The sequence below is a fragment of the Aspergillus karnatakaensis genome, assembly GCF_047715665.1.
Source record: "Aspergillus karnatakaensis strain CBS 102800 unplaced genomic scaffold BJY04scaffold_33, whole genome shotgun sequence".
Lineage (NCBI taxonomy): Eukaryota > Fungi > Ascomycota > Eurotiomycetes > Eurotiales > Aspergillaceae > Aspergillus > Aspergillus karnatakaensis.
This window is the reverse complement of record NW_027395745.1, coordinates 166,129-180,606: the sequence shown is the minus strand read 5'-3', so window position 1 is coordinate 180,606 and position 14,478 is coordinate 166,129. Positions and strand designations below refer to the sequence as shown.

The 14,478-nt window shown below is 50.1% G+C and overlaps 8 protein-coding genes across 8 annotated transcripts; 4 read left to right on the top strand and 4 right to left on the bottom strand.

Moving 5' to 3' along the window:
- Positions 1-26: 26 nt before the first annotated feature.
- On the top strand, positions 27-1,881 carry BJY04DRAFT_85621 (rRNA-processing protein SOF1). The gene is made up of 3 exons (XM_073721193.1): positions 27-108; positions 163-1,142; positions 1,194-1,881. The coding sequence occupies exons 1-3, from the start codon at positions 106-108 to the stop codon at positions 1,552-1,554; spliced, it is 1,344 nt and encodes a 447-aa protein (XP_073569869.1). The 5' UTR covers positions 27-105; the 3' UTR covers positions 1,555-1,881.
- BJY04DRAFT_85618 (uncharacterized protein) lies at positions 1,636-3,275 on the bottom strand. The gene is made up of 2 exons (XM_073721192.1): positions 2,440-3,275; positions 1,636-2,366 (listed from the first exon to the last, which is right to left on the bottom strand). The coding sequence occupies exons 1-2, from the start codon at positions 2,950-2,952 to the stop codon at positions 1,737-1,739; spliced, it is 1,143 nt and encodes a 380-aa protein (XP_073569868.1). The 5' UTR covers positions 2,953-3,275; the 3' UTR covers positions 1,636-1,736.
- A 43-nt stretch (positions 3,276-3,318) lies between these two features.
- On the top strand, positions 3,319-5,103 carry BJY04DRAFT_85609 (putative zinc metallopeptidase). Its single transcript, XM_073721191.1, has one exon. The coding sequence runs from the start codon at positions 3,505-3,507 to the stop codon at positions 4,966-4,968; it is 1,464 nt and encodes a 487-aa protein (XP_073569867.1). The 5' UTR covers positions 3,319-3,504; the 3' UTR covers positions 4,969-5,103.
- BJY04DRAFT_192308 (uncharacterized protein) lies at positions 5,010-7,138 on the bottom strand. Its single transcript, XM_073711762.1, has one exon. It carries the CDS (start codon positions 7,045-7,047, stop codon positions 5,239-5,241), a length of 1,809 nt encoding a protein of 602 aa, XP_073569866.1. The 5' UTR covers positions 7,048-7,138; the 3' UTR covers positions 5,010-5,238.
- Positions 7,139-7,278: 140 nt separating this feature from the next.
- Positions 7,279-9,355, bottom strand: BJY04DRAFT_192305 (CaiB/BaiF CoA transferase family protein). Its single transcript, XM_073711761.1, has 6 exons — positions 9,005-9,355; positions 8,894-8,925; positions 8,695-8,818; positions 8,132-8,636; positions 7,784-8,077; positions 7,279-7,730 (listed from the first exon to the last, which is right to left on the bottom strand). Exons 1-6 carry the CDS (start codon positions 9,182-9,184, stop codon positions 7,519-7,521), a joined length of 1,347 nt encoding a protein of 448 aa, XP_073569865.1. The 5' UTR covers positions 9,185-9,355; the 3' UTR covers positions 7,279-7,518.
- On the top strand, positions 9,355-10,676 carry BJY04DRAFT_85566 (riboflavin synthase). Its single transcript, XM_073721189.1, has 4 exons — positions 9,355-9,421; positions 9,486-9,618; positions 9,682-9,804; positions 9,928-10,676. Exons 2-4 carry the CDS (start codon positions 9,588-9,590, stop codon positions 10,473-10,475), a joined length of 702 nt encoding a protein of 233 aa, XP_073569864.1. The 5' UTR covers positions 9,355-9,421; positions 9,486-9,587; the 3' UTR covers positions 10,476-10,676.
- Positions 10,677-10,685: 9 nt separating this feature from the next.
- BJY04DRAFT_85600 (Brix domain-containing protein) lies at positions 10,686-12,341 on the bottom strand. The gene is made up of 2 exons (XM_073721190.1): positions 12,094-12,341; positions 10,686-12,035 (listed from the first exon to the last, which is right to left on the bottom strand). The coding sequence occupies exons 1-2, from the start codon at positions 12,292-12,294 to the stop codon at positions 10,878-10,880; spliced, it is 1,359 nt and encodes a 452-aa protein (XP_073569863.1). The 5' UTR covers positions 12,295-12,341; the 3' UTR covers positions 10,686-10,877.
- Positions 12,342-12,495: 154 nt separating this feature from the next.
- Positions 12,496-14,320, top strand: rrp3 (RNA-dependent ATPase RRP3). The gene is made up of 2 exons (XM_073721188.1): positions 12,496-12,885; positions 12,933-14,320. The coding sequence occupies exons 1-2, from the start codon at positions 12,567-12,569 to the stop codon at positions 14,009-14,011; spliced, it is 1,398 nt and encodes a 465-aa protein (XP_073569862.1). The 5' UTR covers positions 12,496-12,566; the 3' UTR covers positions 14,012-14,320.
- The last annotated feature ends 158 nt before the right edge of the window (positions 14,321-14,478 follow it).

Below are 14,478 nucleotides of genomic sequence, written 5' to 3'. Positions count from 1 at the left end.
TATAGAACAAAAATATCCTCTCCGATATTTCACATTCCCGATATCTACTCGGTCTGATTTTTTCCCTTTCGTGCCTCTGGAGTTCTAATTGCGCAAAGAGGAGCCATGGTAAGTTTTGTCTTCGTGGTATATTTTCACCGGCAGCTCACTCATAATCTGCAGAAAATCAAAGCTCTTTCTCGGTCGACTGCTTCGCAGCAGGCCCCGGGATCTGCTGTGGTTCGACAACCTCGAAATCTGGATCCCTCCCAGCATCCGTTTGAACGTGCCCGTGAATATACAAGGGCATTAAATGCCGTCAAAATGGAGCGCCTCTTCGCTGCGCCCTTCCTAGGCCAGCTGGGAGAGGGACATGTTGATGGTGTTTATACAATGGCCAAGGATCCTGGTTCTCTGGAACGATTTGCCAGTGGCAGTGGTGACGGAGTAGTCAAAGTTTGGGATCTCACAACACAGGGCGAGGTCTGGGACAACACGGCTCATGAAAATATTGTCAAGGCAGTATGCTGGACGCCAGAGCGAAAATTGCTTTCGTGCGCTGCCGATAAAACCATTAAGCTATTTGACCCTTATAACTCGGCATCCGACTCGCCTCCTCTCGCAACCTATCTCGGTCAGGGTGCCTTTACTGGTCTTACGCATCATCGCAACCTTCCATACTTTGCCGCTTCATCCTCCCAAATTTCCATTTATGACCTCTCGCGACCCTCCTCCACACCTTCGCAGACGATTCACTGGCCCACCAGTGTCGACACAATCACATCTGTCGCTTTTAACCAGACTGAAACCTCCGTCCTTGCATCGACAGCGATTGACCGCTCTATCATTCTCTACGATCTTCGAACCTCGTCACCTCTGTCAAAACTTGTCTTGAGGTTGGCTTCCAACGCCATCTCCTGGAACCCCATGGAAGCTTTTAACTTCGCAGTTGCCAATGAAGATCATAACGTTTACATGTTTGATATGCGAAAAATGGATCGTGCCTTGAACGTTCTCAAAGACCATGTTTCTGCTGTTATGGACGTTGACTTCAGCCCAACGGGTGAGGAGCTCGTTACAGCATCTTATGATAGGACAATCCGCTTGTGGAACAGAGCCACTGGACATTCTCGTGATATCTACCACACGTCGAGAATGCAGCGGTACGTAATCTCTACTATATTCTACGTGGATCACAATCTAACTTGAAACAGTGTCTTCGCGGCGAAGTTCACCCCCGATAACAAGTATGTCCTGTCTGGCTCTGACGACGGTAACATTCGCTTGTGGCGTGCCAATGCCTCCGACCGCAGTGGAATCAAGAGCGCTCGCCAGCGCACGAAGCTGGAATACGACCATGCGCTTGTACAGAGGTACTCGCATATGCCAGAGATCAAACGGATCAAACGTCAACGTCACGTTCCACGTACTATCAAGAAGGCGCGCGAGATCAAGACGGAGGAGCTCAAGGCTATCAAGAGACGCGAGGAGAACATTCGCAAGCACAGCAACAAGAATACTCTGCGGCCGCGACGAAGCGAGCGTGAGAAGATGATCCTGAACCAAGAGCAATAGTCGTGTGATCTCTGTTGCTCTTGATATAGGTTTCCAGGGGTTGTGCCAGGGCCACGCTCTACGTCGAAATGCAAGTCTCTCGGCAAGTCGGAATTTATTTGCCTCATCAGATATATTAATGCATTTACGGCCTCATTTAGCATTTGGATAGTCTCGGCGGGACGGGTTCTGGTTCAAATGCTTCATTCCTTCTCAACCGGCGGCTTCGGGCTCTTCACATCAGACTTGCTCGTAAGAGCCGATGCTTGCGGTACGGCAGAGTCAATGCCGCTACAGTATCGGGCGATCCACTTCACACCTGCTGGCAGCACCGCATAAAAGCTTGCCAGCTTCGCAAATGTCGGCAACCTGATCACACCGCTATCTCCTCTATCTATGATGGAAACAATACATTGAGCAACACGTATAGGCTCAAGCACTGGCGCAAAAAAGGAGCTTGGAGTTGTGATTGACTCGAACAATGGTGTTGATAACTGGCCTGTCTCGACCAATACCGTTTTCACTTTATCCCCGTTACCTGATACCCGGAGTTCGGCCTCCAATGTGCGGTGCAGGGCGCTGAGACCCGCTTTGCTTGCGGAGTAGTCGGCTAAGCCGGCGGCGCATAGCTGCCCAAGGACTGAGCTCACATTCACGATCGTGCCTCCGTTCTCGCTATTCAGCATTCGCGGAAGAAACACCTGACATGTGTGAAAGACCGCTATTAGATTCGTCTGTATCGTCTTCTGGAACGCTTCGGCAGAGAGTGACAGGATCGGCTGCCCGTTGATTCGGGTTGCTGCGCAGTTGACAAGCACTGTTGGGGTACCCAGCTGCATATAGATATTTAGCCATGCATCGAATAAAGAGCATACTCATCAAAATGTAAGGAAAGGATTTCCATACATCTTCTCCAATCCTCCGCGCAACTTGCACCACCTGCTCCCTTACCCCAATGTCACACTGGTAATATTCAACGCTCCCAACATCATCCCATCCCTGTACATCCTTCTCATCCGCAACATCTAGCACCGCAACGCTAGCCCCGCGCAGCCCGTAAATCTGAGCAATCAGCCTCCCCAATCCGCTCGCGCCACCCGTAATCACTATAATTTCCTCACTTAAATCAACTTCCCTAGACATACCATATGCAATCCGATCGCTGATCATGAATGCTATATCCACGACTGTGAGGAATGTTGCGTAGCCCGATGCGAAGAGAAAAGCGGGGTGTGTATAGGGGGTTGCTTGGGCGCGGAGGCAGAGGACAACTATCCAGGCGATGAAAGGGTGGAATAATGAGCGGTTTAGGACGGTTATAAAGAGGTCGAATGTGAGGAGTTCGTGCCATCGTTTCGAGGGGATCGATTTCGATTTCGAGAAGGTGGTGACGATGCGTGGTGTGGCCGGGGTCGACATTTTGCTTGTTTTGCGTTCTATCGCCCTAGATCTTTCGGTGGTCGAGGTTTATGTATTCGAGTCAGGTGAAAGAAAGTTCAACGGATATATTCAGTCATGCTGGATGGAGATTATCACATTGTCTTTGTTGAAGAGAACAAACCTCATCCCGAGCTTCGGGTTGGCTGTACAGGATCGTTAGCGGAGAATGCCCGGCGGCTACCTAGGTAGAAGGAATCATATGTTCCTGCCTGCCTTGCTCCTACGATTCGCTGCAAGGTTATCAGACTGCGAAAACATATCACCATAGTCTTGTGATTAGGGATACCCTGCGATTAGATAAGTTAGTGACAAGGTATGGTTGCTGGGTTTTACCCACACTTGCTCTAGCAGTGCAGATGCGGAGATATATTTATTTTGTCCTCCGAGGGGGTTAGGACCCCTACCTGCACTATTCCAACAGGTCCGTAATTAGAGAGACGCTATATCACAGCAAGCTAGGTGTGAGCCCTCTGACCTTACCAGTACTGTCTGATATCTTATTATAACCTACCCAATGTTGGATCTATCACGATGCCGCCTCCACTTACATCTCAAGTAAAGTTCATCCAAGGGGTGCGACTTGGAGGCACGAATGCCTCGACATGTACAACGGACTCGAAGCCAACCTGGGACATTCTCTTTGAATACCCTCCCAGTGCAGCAGACGGAGTAATTGTTTCTATTACATCCAGTGATTCTGCAAATACTCCCTCTTCCTCAGTTCATCCTCCCCTCGCCCTCCCCGCACTCGTCCATCCCCACATCCACCTCGATAAAGCCTTCATCCACAATGAACCCTCATACAAGCACCTCCTCCCTTCAACAGGCACCTTCAAAGAGGCTTTCACATTTACCACAGAGGCAAAAGCAACCTTTACACATGCCAACCTCATCAAACGTGGCGAGTGGCTCCTTGCCGAGTCTGTCGCATCAGGCGTAACGGCCATGCGCGCATTCGTCGAAGTCGATCATACGGTGAAACACACATGTCTCAATGCCGGGCTCGAACTGAAACGGAAGTGGAAAGAGTCGTGCGAGGTCCAGCTTGTCTGTTTTGCGCAAGATCCTATCTTCTCGAGCTTGCATGGCGAAGATAATCGACGGTTAATTGAAAATGCTATTCGCGAGCACGGATGCGATGAGCTCGGTGTACTAGGTACAACGCCGTACGTCGAGGCAACCAACGAAGCATCGAAACAAAACATCGAGTGGGCGATCGATACGGCTTTGCAAAATGACCGACATCTGGATTTCCATCTCGACTACAATCTCTCCCCGCTCGAGGACGACGTAGAACCGCTCGTCTGGCATGTCCTGCGCACTCTCCGAACAAGAGGCTGGACAACCCAGAGAACAAACAAACGGGTCATGCTTGGACACTGTACTCGACTCTCTCTATTTAGAGAAAGGGATTGGGCTCGTCTCGCGCAAGAAATCAACTCAAATAACCTCCCCGTTAGCTTCGTCGGACTTCCAACAAGCGACCTCTATATGGCAGCCACAACACCCTCATTCGACGGACCCAAGTCGAACCCGAGAGGCACACTCCCAATCCGCTCTATGATCCGAGACCACAATCTCGATGCAGTGATAGGCATCAATAATGTCGGGAATGCATTTACCCCTTGGGGTTCGACGGACCCATTAGGGCTTGCTTGTTTAGGCGTGGGCGTTTACCAAGCCGGTACGGTTAATGATGCAGAGTTACTATATGAGTGTGTATCTACGCGTTCTCGTGCGGCTATCGGGCTGTCCTCCCTTGGCAATGGCTCGGGCGTGAGTTTGAGATGCGGAGATTGTGCGGATATTCTGCTCTTATATGATACAGATGACACGGGATGTTTGGATGCCGGTAGTACTCGGGTGCGAGACAGTGCCGCGGAGGTCGTTTGGGATCCTCCAGCGAGAACGAATAGAGTGGTTGTGTCTCGGGGCCGGGTGAAACTGCCCGCGCTCTCTGCTGCCACTGAAGCTGCATTCCGTTTCTTAGAGTAGAGTTCGCCAACGTAGTATGGATGTTATGAATATTGGCTGATAGTCAGTTTATTAATATGTTACAGCTGTATACATTATTAAGTCCTTCCTCCAAGTTTAAGCATCATCAAATCGTGATACCATGATTTTGCCCAGAGGATGGAAACGTCAATCCGACTCCAACACTTTATGAATAACGCCAGTATAAACCGCAAACCAAGGCGCCTGTGACCCGCATGGGAAGCACGATTTAGGACAAGGAACCCAAAAGAATAGAAATGAGACTACATGCTAAGCGGATACATTCGCCGCAATGCTAGTTGTAGGTCCATGCAACGTATAGCTAAAGGTAGCGCAAGCCGGATCTTCGCGCAGGATATCGAGATCCTCTTCATTTATGGACAATTGTACTCCATTTCCAGCTCGCGGGTATAGACGGTGTTCCTGGAACTCGTACTCCGAATCTTCATCAGAGGACTCTTCATAGTACCTCCTTCGATTGCGCTCTGCAGCAGACTTTGTGGCTTCATTGGCATTGTATCCATTGGCAAGAGTAGACGTGGATATTTCCTGTGGTGTCCCAGAAACTACGGCTGTAGTTGCATTGGTGGCTGCATCCGCCACAGCTTGTGCCATTGGGAACCTCGATGATGGTAACGATCCCATGTTCTCTGGAAACATCGGTATTGTAGGCTGTTGATCCGAAATAGTCAAAAGAAGCTCAACAAGGGCGGTATGCGACAAGCTCGTCAAGAACCGTCGTCGGTCATCTGTAGGAAAGCGCTCCCCTCCAACTTCAATCCGAGGCATTGTAAGTGGAGGGACCACAAGAGAGCGAGAGGCCATATTTGGATTGCTCCTGACAACTGTCGGGTGAAGGATGGCAATCTCCACAGGCCTGCATTCCCGACAGAGCCATTCCTTCTCCTTTACTGTAACAACCTCATTTCCAATAGGCGGATCATGACAGCGCTGGTGCCACGGGCGATTACACCCATCACAGAACACAATAGCGTTACTAGGTGGACTGTGACCGCGCTGACAATATTTACAGGTTATGTTTGTGTTCTTTCCCTTCCGGGGCGCACGTTTGCGTGCCCTCAGGATATCGCGGGGCCTATCGGATACCCGAGAGACGTTGCTAACCTGGTTGGCAAGAGCTGGAGACAAAGGTGAAGGTATATAGACAGTCGGTCTGTTCACTGCTCGACCAGACTTGGTTTGGGTTGCGATTGGAGCAATATCGGATTCATCAGAGCTAGAGTCCACAGCTCGGATAACATCTTCACCATCACTGCCATGACCACGTTTGCGCTTTTTCGAACCGCTTTTCCTAATCCCAGGGCCTCGCCCGTAACGGGCAGCGGATGTAGGCTTGGCAAGAAGCGCCGGCTGCGGCTTTCGTGTGGCTAAATTCAATAACTGCAAGACTTTGGGATTCGAAAACTTTAATATCAAAGGACCTGGCCTTGGTGGTACTAGTGGTTGAGGCAGCCGGGGCTGCGGTATGTCAACGGGTACTTGAGGGCCAAGGGGCGCTGGTGCTAGCGTTGGATATGTTGTTGGATAAGATCCAAGGCTAACCGGTTCAGAAAGCTCCGTCACGTTGTTATCCACGAAGTTGTGAGACGCTGACGGCAAAATAGCAGGTGTTGGAGTAACAGTCGGCGCCTCCGCCCTACTCGGGTATACGAACGGGGCTGATGGCAGCTCAATAAAGGTCGAAGAGACCTTCATTGTGCCTAACCAGCGGGCCTTGCTGTTTCGAGTATCCCAGTCTAAACCAGGAGACCTCTGATTGATAGGTGGTGGGACATCTCCGTGCAGCGATTGTTGCTGTACGCCTCTGAAGGTACCAGCGAGCCTTGCAAGAAGCTCCGTGGTGGCTGCAGAAAGCTTGGGGATCTGGACTCGACCAGATACGGTAGCAAAACGACTAGAATTTGATGCCGGTGGCGCAGTAGATAGACTAATGGAAGTTAAAGTGGACGAAGTTGATGGTTGCGGATGTGAAATAGTGGTTGTGGTCTGAGTGCCGTGGATTGGTGGCGCTGCTTCTATAGAAGCGAGGGATGAGGAAATCCCATCCTGCTGGGACATTACCCCTAACTGATCAGTTAGAAATACTGTGTAGCAGTTAGAAGATGCCCGAGATATTGCTTCATGAAGATCAGCTTGCGCAGGCTGCTCTTGGGTGGGTGATTGTCAGGGAAATCATGCGGGTTGAACAGATCAAAGTAATTTATATGGCATCACGTGACAGAATTTCACCTCGTGAAAAGGAAGCCACACAATCTTCCAGGCTCCAGGGCACCTGTACCTGCACCTGTACCTGCACAATGGATGCACATCGCTGCTACCTTGCCATGCTTTCACTGTTCCTCTATATTGACTTAATATGCTTACTAGGTTATGTCCGAGTGACCTCCCAAGAGTCCACTCCCGCTACGCAATGATGACCCAACTGATGGACGAGATAAGACAACTGTCAGGAAGGCCTTTGGATGCTTGAAGCCTTTGGAAGAGGTACTTTGTATAAAATACTTATCCGTCTTGGCTAGAATAGGTCGCTTATGATACAATACCCTCTTGCTTAAGCTGGGCAATTTCTTTCTCCTCAAGCTGGAGGACTTGTCCGAGAATCTCGTTGGTGTGTTGACCAAGGGTAGGAGGAGGCGTCCGCACCCCAGGGGTTGCATGTGAGTATTTGATCGGGGTGTTCACGAGTTTAATAGGGCCGCATGTCGGGTGGTCGATTTCGGTGACCATGCCTCTGGCTCGGACTACAAGTTGAACATGTTAGGTAAATCTGCCGAATCGGTCTTGAGGAACTTACCATGAGCGTGGTTAAGTGTCCCTTGTATGTCATTGACTGCAGCATAGGGCATGCCGCTCCCTTCCATGATTTCCAACCACTTTTGTGTGGTCTTCCCTCTGACACAGTCCTCAATCAAGCCGTCAATCTCTGCTCGATGCTTTACGCGGTCGCTGTTGGTCAAAAACCGGGGATCTTCCTTCCACTCGGGATGTCCTAGCCGATCGCAGAGCACGCCGAATAACCTATCATTCCCGCCACCAAAGAGAATACCGCCATCGGAGGTTTGGTAGTTGCGGTACGGTACAATAGATGCTTTGAGTTGTTAGTACATTGGATTTCAAAGGCAATGTCAAAACTGGCACGTACGATGCTCGGTGCCCCATCGCCCAGAATCCTTTTGTCCACTGATCAAAGCAGAACTGGCAATGTTGGCTAATGTTGCAACTTGGCAATCGCTGAGACACGCGTCGATATGCTGTCCCTTTCCAGTTCTTACTCGAGCAAGCAAAGCAGCCATGATCGCATTTGACGTGTACAACCCCGTTGTTAGATCTGTGACGGCCACACCGACCTTGACGGGTTCGCCTTCCCTGCTCCCGGTAATATGCATCAGCCCCATCTCAGCCTCCACCATTACATCGTAGCCAGCTCGATTGCTGTAGGGACCCGTCTGGCCGTACCCCGTGATGCTCGCGTAGATTAAGCTGGGGTTTATTTGCCGCAGAGTCTCATAATCCATTTCATACTTCTTGAGGCTTCCAGGAAGGTAGTTCTCGACTAAAACGTCACACTCCTTGACTAATCGGTGTAGAATATTAACGCCGGACTTGTGAGCAAACGAGAGACCGATGGACTTCTTGTTACGATTTACCTGCGCGTAAGTCAGATCACCCGTCAGAGCAGATTTATACATTCAATTCGCCGCATACCGCAAGATAATATGCGCTTTCTCCCGGTCCCTTCTGAGAGGCGTCTTTGTATTTGGCGTACGGAGGGCCCCACGCTCGAGTGTCATCTCCTCGTACGGGATGTTCGACCTTGATCACATCGGCGCTGTTTCGAAGTAGCAAGTCAGGTCCAAAAAAATCGAGATTGAGACTGATACGTTGCGAGATGGGACTCACATACCCAAGGTCACCTAGGATCTGTGTGCAATATGGCTGCAACCGCACGGCGAAAGTCAAAATCTACCCCGCACGGCGGAGGGGATAGCTTCAGAAGCATTGGAATAGAACTCACACCGGCAAGAACCCTTGTCATATCAAGCACTCGGATGCCTTGGAGAGGTAATGTTCCATCAGCTGCAGGTAGCGGTGTCGAATAAGAGCGCCATTGTGTTGCGATCTTGCTCCTGGTCAACTGTCGGAAACTAGGGCGCTGAGCAGTAAATGCCCTCTGTAGCTTGACTGTCACGCCCATTCTAGGAAACTAGCAGACCGCACATCGGAAAGAATACTCAGACAAAGGGGAACGAAAGAAAAACTATCCAAAAAAGGTGCAGATCTAAGCGTGAGGAACATCTCCAACTCGGGCCCTACGCCGACCCCGAAGCCGAGGTCGACCCGCCTCTTCCGCAACCTAAGCTTTTCGACACCGATCCATTGGGACCTTCTGTGACGATAGGTACCTATAGGCACTTTCTAAATACTATCATAAGTACTGGAGCTCCTTTGCAAATGACATGATGGATAGAATAAGCGCTGACAAATACGGTACACAGAACTTCGTGCTCTCGTGCGGTTGGCGGCATACCTACCCAATCTCATTCTTTCCACCTCCCCGCGGATAGCTCAAGCCGGTACCCCCCCCTCCCTCATCCGCAATGTTTACCGGACTCGTTGAAACAATCGGGAGTGAGTAAACCTGATTGCTCTAGAAGAACCGCTATTTGGCATTCCTGCTAATCGATTCGACAGCGGTCTCGTCCCTCGAACCCCTCGACACCACTGAGAGCGGGGGTGGAGGTACATCCCTGACCATCACAGATTGTGATGATATTCTGGGCGATGTCCATCTAGGTGATAGTATCAGTGTCAATGGTATGTCGCTGCCTTCCTACTAGTTATATACCATCTCTTGACCTCACCGGAGCCTCCGATCACCTCCCCGCACCACCCACCCGAGACCCGCGCAATATATTTAGATCTAATCCAGCCTTCTAGGAACCTGCCTCACAGTAACCGCGTTCGAAAAATCCTGGTTCAAAGTCGGCGTTGCCCCCGAAACCCTCCGCCGCACAAACCTCGGCTCCCTAACAGAGACCTCCCAAGTCAATCTCGAGCGCGCCGTAAAAGGCGAAACCCGACTCGGCGGGCATATTGTACAAGGCCATGTTGATACAATCGCCAAGATTCTCGCCACAACGCCCGACGAGAACTCGTTAGTACTTCGTCTTCAACCCCGCGATATCACTGTGCTGCGCTACATTGTTGAGAAGGGCTTCATTGCGCTTGATGGTGCGAGCCTGACGGTTACCGCGGTGCAAGATGGACCAGATGGGTGGTTTGAAATTATGCTTATTGCGTATACGCAGGAAAAGATTGTGACTGCGGCCAAGAAGGTTGGCGATTTTGTCAATGTGGAGATTGATGTTGTCGGGAAGTATGTTGAGAAGGGGATTCAGGCGTACTTTGCTGGAACGGCTGGGGGGAATATGAATATTTTGGAGAAGATGGTGGAGCGAATAGTGGATGAGAAGCTGAAGAGGTGATAGTTTCTGGAAGAGCATACGAGATGACAACGACAGTGTAATTTATGTCTATTACTTTTGATATGAAATGTGGGTATAATTTGATATCCTACATGGATAGTGGACATGCACTGCCGACTGCATGCATCGAGAGTACACAAGAGGTCCATATGGAAAGTTAATCTGGCGCGAGTTGAGAGCGAACTCGAGCACCGGGTTCGGTGTACGGAGCGGAGAAGCTGCCTCGTGGAGATCATCCCTTTATATAGGTAGGAGGGCTGCTACATCCGCAGGAACGGTTGGCGGAGGGAAACTTGCCCCAGCGGTGTGCAGGTAGTTGCGACGAGATACGGCAATCGGAAATGCATTTGAAATCAGGACCGCTTGACATCTTTGCCAAAGATGACCGCGGCTAGTGAGAAATCATTCCTCCATCGACTCGTCTTCCTCCGCTTCAGCCTCGTTCTCTTCAGCTTCTTCGTTGTCGCTAACCCATTCATCATCCATATCAAGATCGTCATTGTCCGCATCCTCGTCCTCAAGTTCGTCAACCAGTTCGTCATCGCTGTCCTCGACTTCCTTGCCTTCAGCGCGAGCTTTCGCCTTCTCCTGCTTCTTGCGTTCGACATTCTCCTTTTGGATCTTCTTCCGAGCTTCCTTGTCCTTCATCTTCTTGTCCCAGTTCTTATCCAACGCATCTACCTCCTTCTGAGACTTGTTGATGTAATCGTGCCACATAACGCGTCCATCGCATAGACCCTCCTCAACCTTGATTAATCGAAGCTTCAACCGGGGGCCCAGCTCAACCAGCTTGACAGCTCGCTTCTCAACCTCAGTCCTGCTCGTTTTCTTCTCAATCTTTTCTCCGGACTTCATACGCTGCATCTCCCGCTTCGTCAAAACCTTTCGTGTCGTCGTTCCAGCAATCTCAACCTCGGCATCGGTATCCAACTCCGTCTCACTGGCCGATGTATAACCAGCAGCTGAAGGGTCTAGCAGATAATCGGCGGCATCCTCAAGCTTTCCAAGGTTGGGAACAGCAGACTTGTGTTTTTCGCGATTGCGCACTTCCTTGGGGTCTAATCGGCGAATGCGCTTGGATATACCTGTTTTCTTGGTAGTGATAGCGTAGTGTCTCAGATTAAGCACGTAAGAGCCCTCATCGTCGGACTCGGAGGCAGGTTCCCGGTTGAGAAGCATGACACGGCGGATGGAGGAGAGAGGTGTAGCCTGGGGGTTAATTGGAGGGAACATCGACTGGAAGATCGTGGTTGTTAGGGCTTCTAGACGTTTCGGAACTTTCGAGTTTTCGTCGGCTTCGGGGCTGTTAAAGTTGTTCATGACAAGCAGAGGCGGCGTTTTGTGATCCTGGCCTCCACCTCTTGGGCGCTTTTGAGCTCTCTCAACGTCACGGCATAGCGAGTAATTTTCCACCTTGAAGTTCAGTGTAGGGCCGCGGGGTGTAAGCGCCAGACGCATATTCGTATTTCCGGTAGACGATTTGGAGAATAGAAGGAGATGTGTAACGCCGAGGGGGCCGGCCATGACAGTAAAATCCCTAAGCCTGTTGGATTTGCGTTCCTAAGCGGGTAAGTAAATGTCGCTCAAAAGCAGAATATATGCGCTGAAAATGTTTTACCTTGAGGCGGACTGCTGTGTCTGGTTCCATCATGAGACGAACATCCTTCACTAGCTGGCTCACACTGCTACCGACTTTCGAGCCTCCAATGCGGATAACCATAGACTTCGGAGATTTGCTCACAGAGGCAGCGCTGCCCTTGCCATTGGCAGGGCCGCTGGGCGCCTTGGGCTGAGTATGGCTCTTCGTGCGCCTAGCCATGTTGAGAAACAGATCTGTACGGATGGAAACAGAGGAGAAAGATGGATTCTTCTGCAGACGGTCTGGCTGATTCTTCTGCTAGGCGGAAAAAAAAAGATAAAGTCCGGGCTCCGCAAAAAATATCTCGGATCAACAATCTTGCGAGTATCTCCATATAATTTTTTTGTCTGATAAGGCGGAACTAATCATCGAGAGACCAACATTTTTTATATCCGTCCCAGAGTCAAGTTCAATCATACAATCATTGAACAGCCGACTCCATATATTTCAAAATGTCGGCCCACAAGAAGCGCAAGACTGTTCAGAAGCAGGTACAAAACGACAACGACTCAGACTCCGAGTCTGTTAGCTCCCACGAGTCCGAACAGAGCCACCAGCAAAATGGCGGCGATGCGCCCAACAACGCAAAGTCCTTTAAAGAGCTAGGAATCATCGACCAGCTTTGTGAGGCTTGTGAAAACATGGGCTACAAGGCTCCGACGCCAATCCAGTCGCAGGCTATTCCTCTTGCTCTTGAAGGTCGTGATGTGATTGGTATCGCGGAGACGGGGAGTGGAAAGACGGCTGCTTTTGCGCTACCGATACTTCAAGGTAGGTACTTTAGGAACTCTTACAGGGCCGATTTCTGACAGACACAGCTCTCATGGAATCGCCTCAACCACTGTTTGGCCTTATAATGGCACCCACCCGAGAACTTGCTTTTCAGATATCTTCGGCTTTTGAGACTCTTGGGAGTACCATCGGAGTAAGATGCTGCGTTGTGGTCGGAGGAATGGATCTTACTCAACAAGCAATTGCCCTCGCAAAACGCCCTCATATCATAGTAGCAACTCCCGGAAGACTGGTGGACCATTTGGAGAACACCAAAGGCTTCTCCCTTCGAAACCTGCGGTATCTGGTGATTGATGAAGCAGATCGACTTTTGGATATGGACTTTGGTGACTCGTTGGACAAAATTCTCAAAGTCCTTCCCCGCGAGAGGCGTACAAATCTTTTTTCTGCAACTCTTGGAGGAAAAGTCGAATCTCTCACCCGCGCATCTTTGCGAGATCCAGTAAGGGTCAGCGTTTCCTCTCATACGGCTGTCGTTACAACCCTGAAGAGCTACTACATCCTTCTTCCTCACAAACACAAGAACCTCTACCTCGTCTACCTTCTCAACGAATTTGTTGGCAAATCCGTCATCATCTTCACCACGACCGTGCACGAAACACAGCGCGTTGCATTCATGCTCCGAACGCTCGGCTTTGGTGCAATTCCACTCCACGGGCAACTCTCCCAATCTGCGCGACTCGGTGCGCTCAACAAATTTCGGTCGGGTAGCAGGGATATCCTTGTCGCCACGGACGTCGCCGCGCGTGGTCTCGATATCCCCAACGTGGACCTAGTGATTAACAACGACCTCCCGATGGACTCAAAGACCTACATTCACCGCGTTGGCCGAACAGCACGTGCAGGCAAGAGCGGAGTAGCGATCAGTCTAGTCGATCAATATTCCCTCGAGATATACATGAGGGTGGAGAACGCACTAGGGAAAAAACTTCCCGAGTACCCCATCGAGAAAGATGAAGTCATGGTAATGGCCGAGCGAGTCGCAGAAGCGCAAAGACAAGCAACTATCGAGATGAAGAACTTTGACGAGAAAAAGGGGAGTCGAGGCAAGAAATTTGGAAAGGGGAAGCGATCGAGGGATGATCAGGATCAGGAGGAGGGTTAGGAGGATGCTAGATAACAAAAGCTGGTGTTTTGGGCTGTCATGTATTACTACATTGAGCGTTGGATTCGAACAAATACCCTGTTTTTTTTTCTTCTTTTTTCTTCCGGCTGTTTCATGTACGAGGAGATGAGGCTGGGGTGTATAAATCGGATATTGAGCGTCGTGTTTGGGTGGAATACCTTGTTTTCTTTCGAGGTTAGTTTCTCTACAATTAGATGAGGTTGAGTAGCTAAGCTTTAGATATACATATATGGTTGGCAGGGTCAGACCATGCCCACAAGAGTCCGAGAGGTAAAATGATAAGTATCCATTGGTATACCTACTGAATGATCGAACCTTCTCAACGTAGTCTTAGGGATGTTTGAAGCGTTGACCCTCAATTTTTCGTGTCTGGCGCTGCTGCCATAGAAAAAGGTCTTTGGAGATATCGTCTTGGATCTGATTAGTTTATACCAATCGTAATGGAT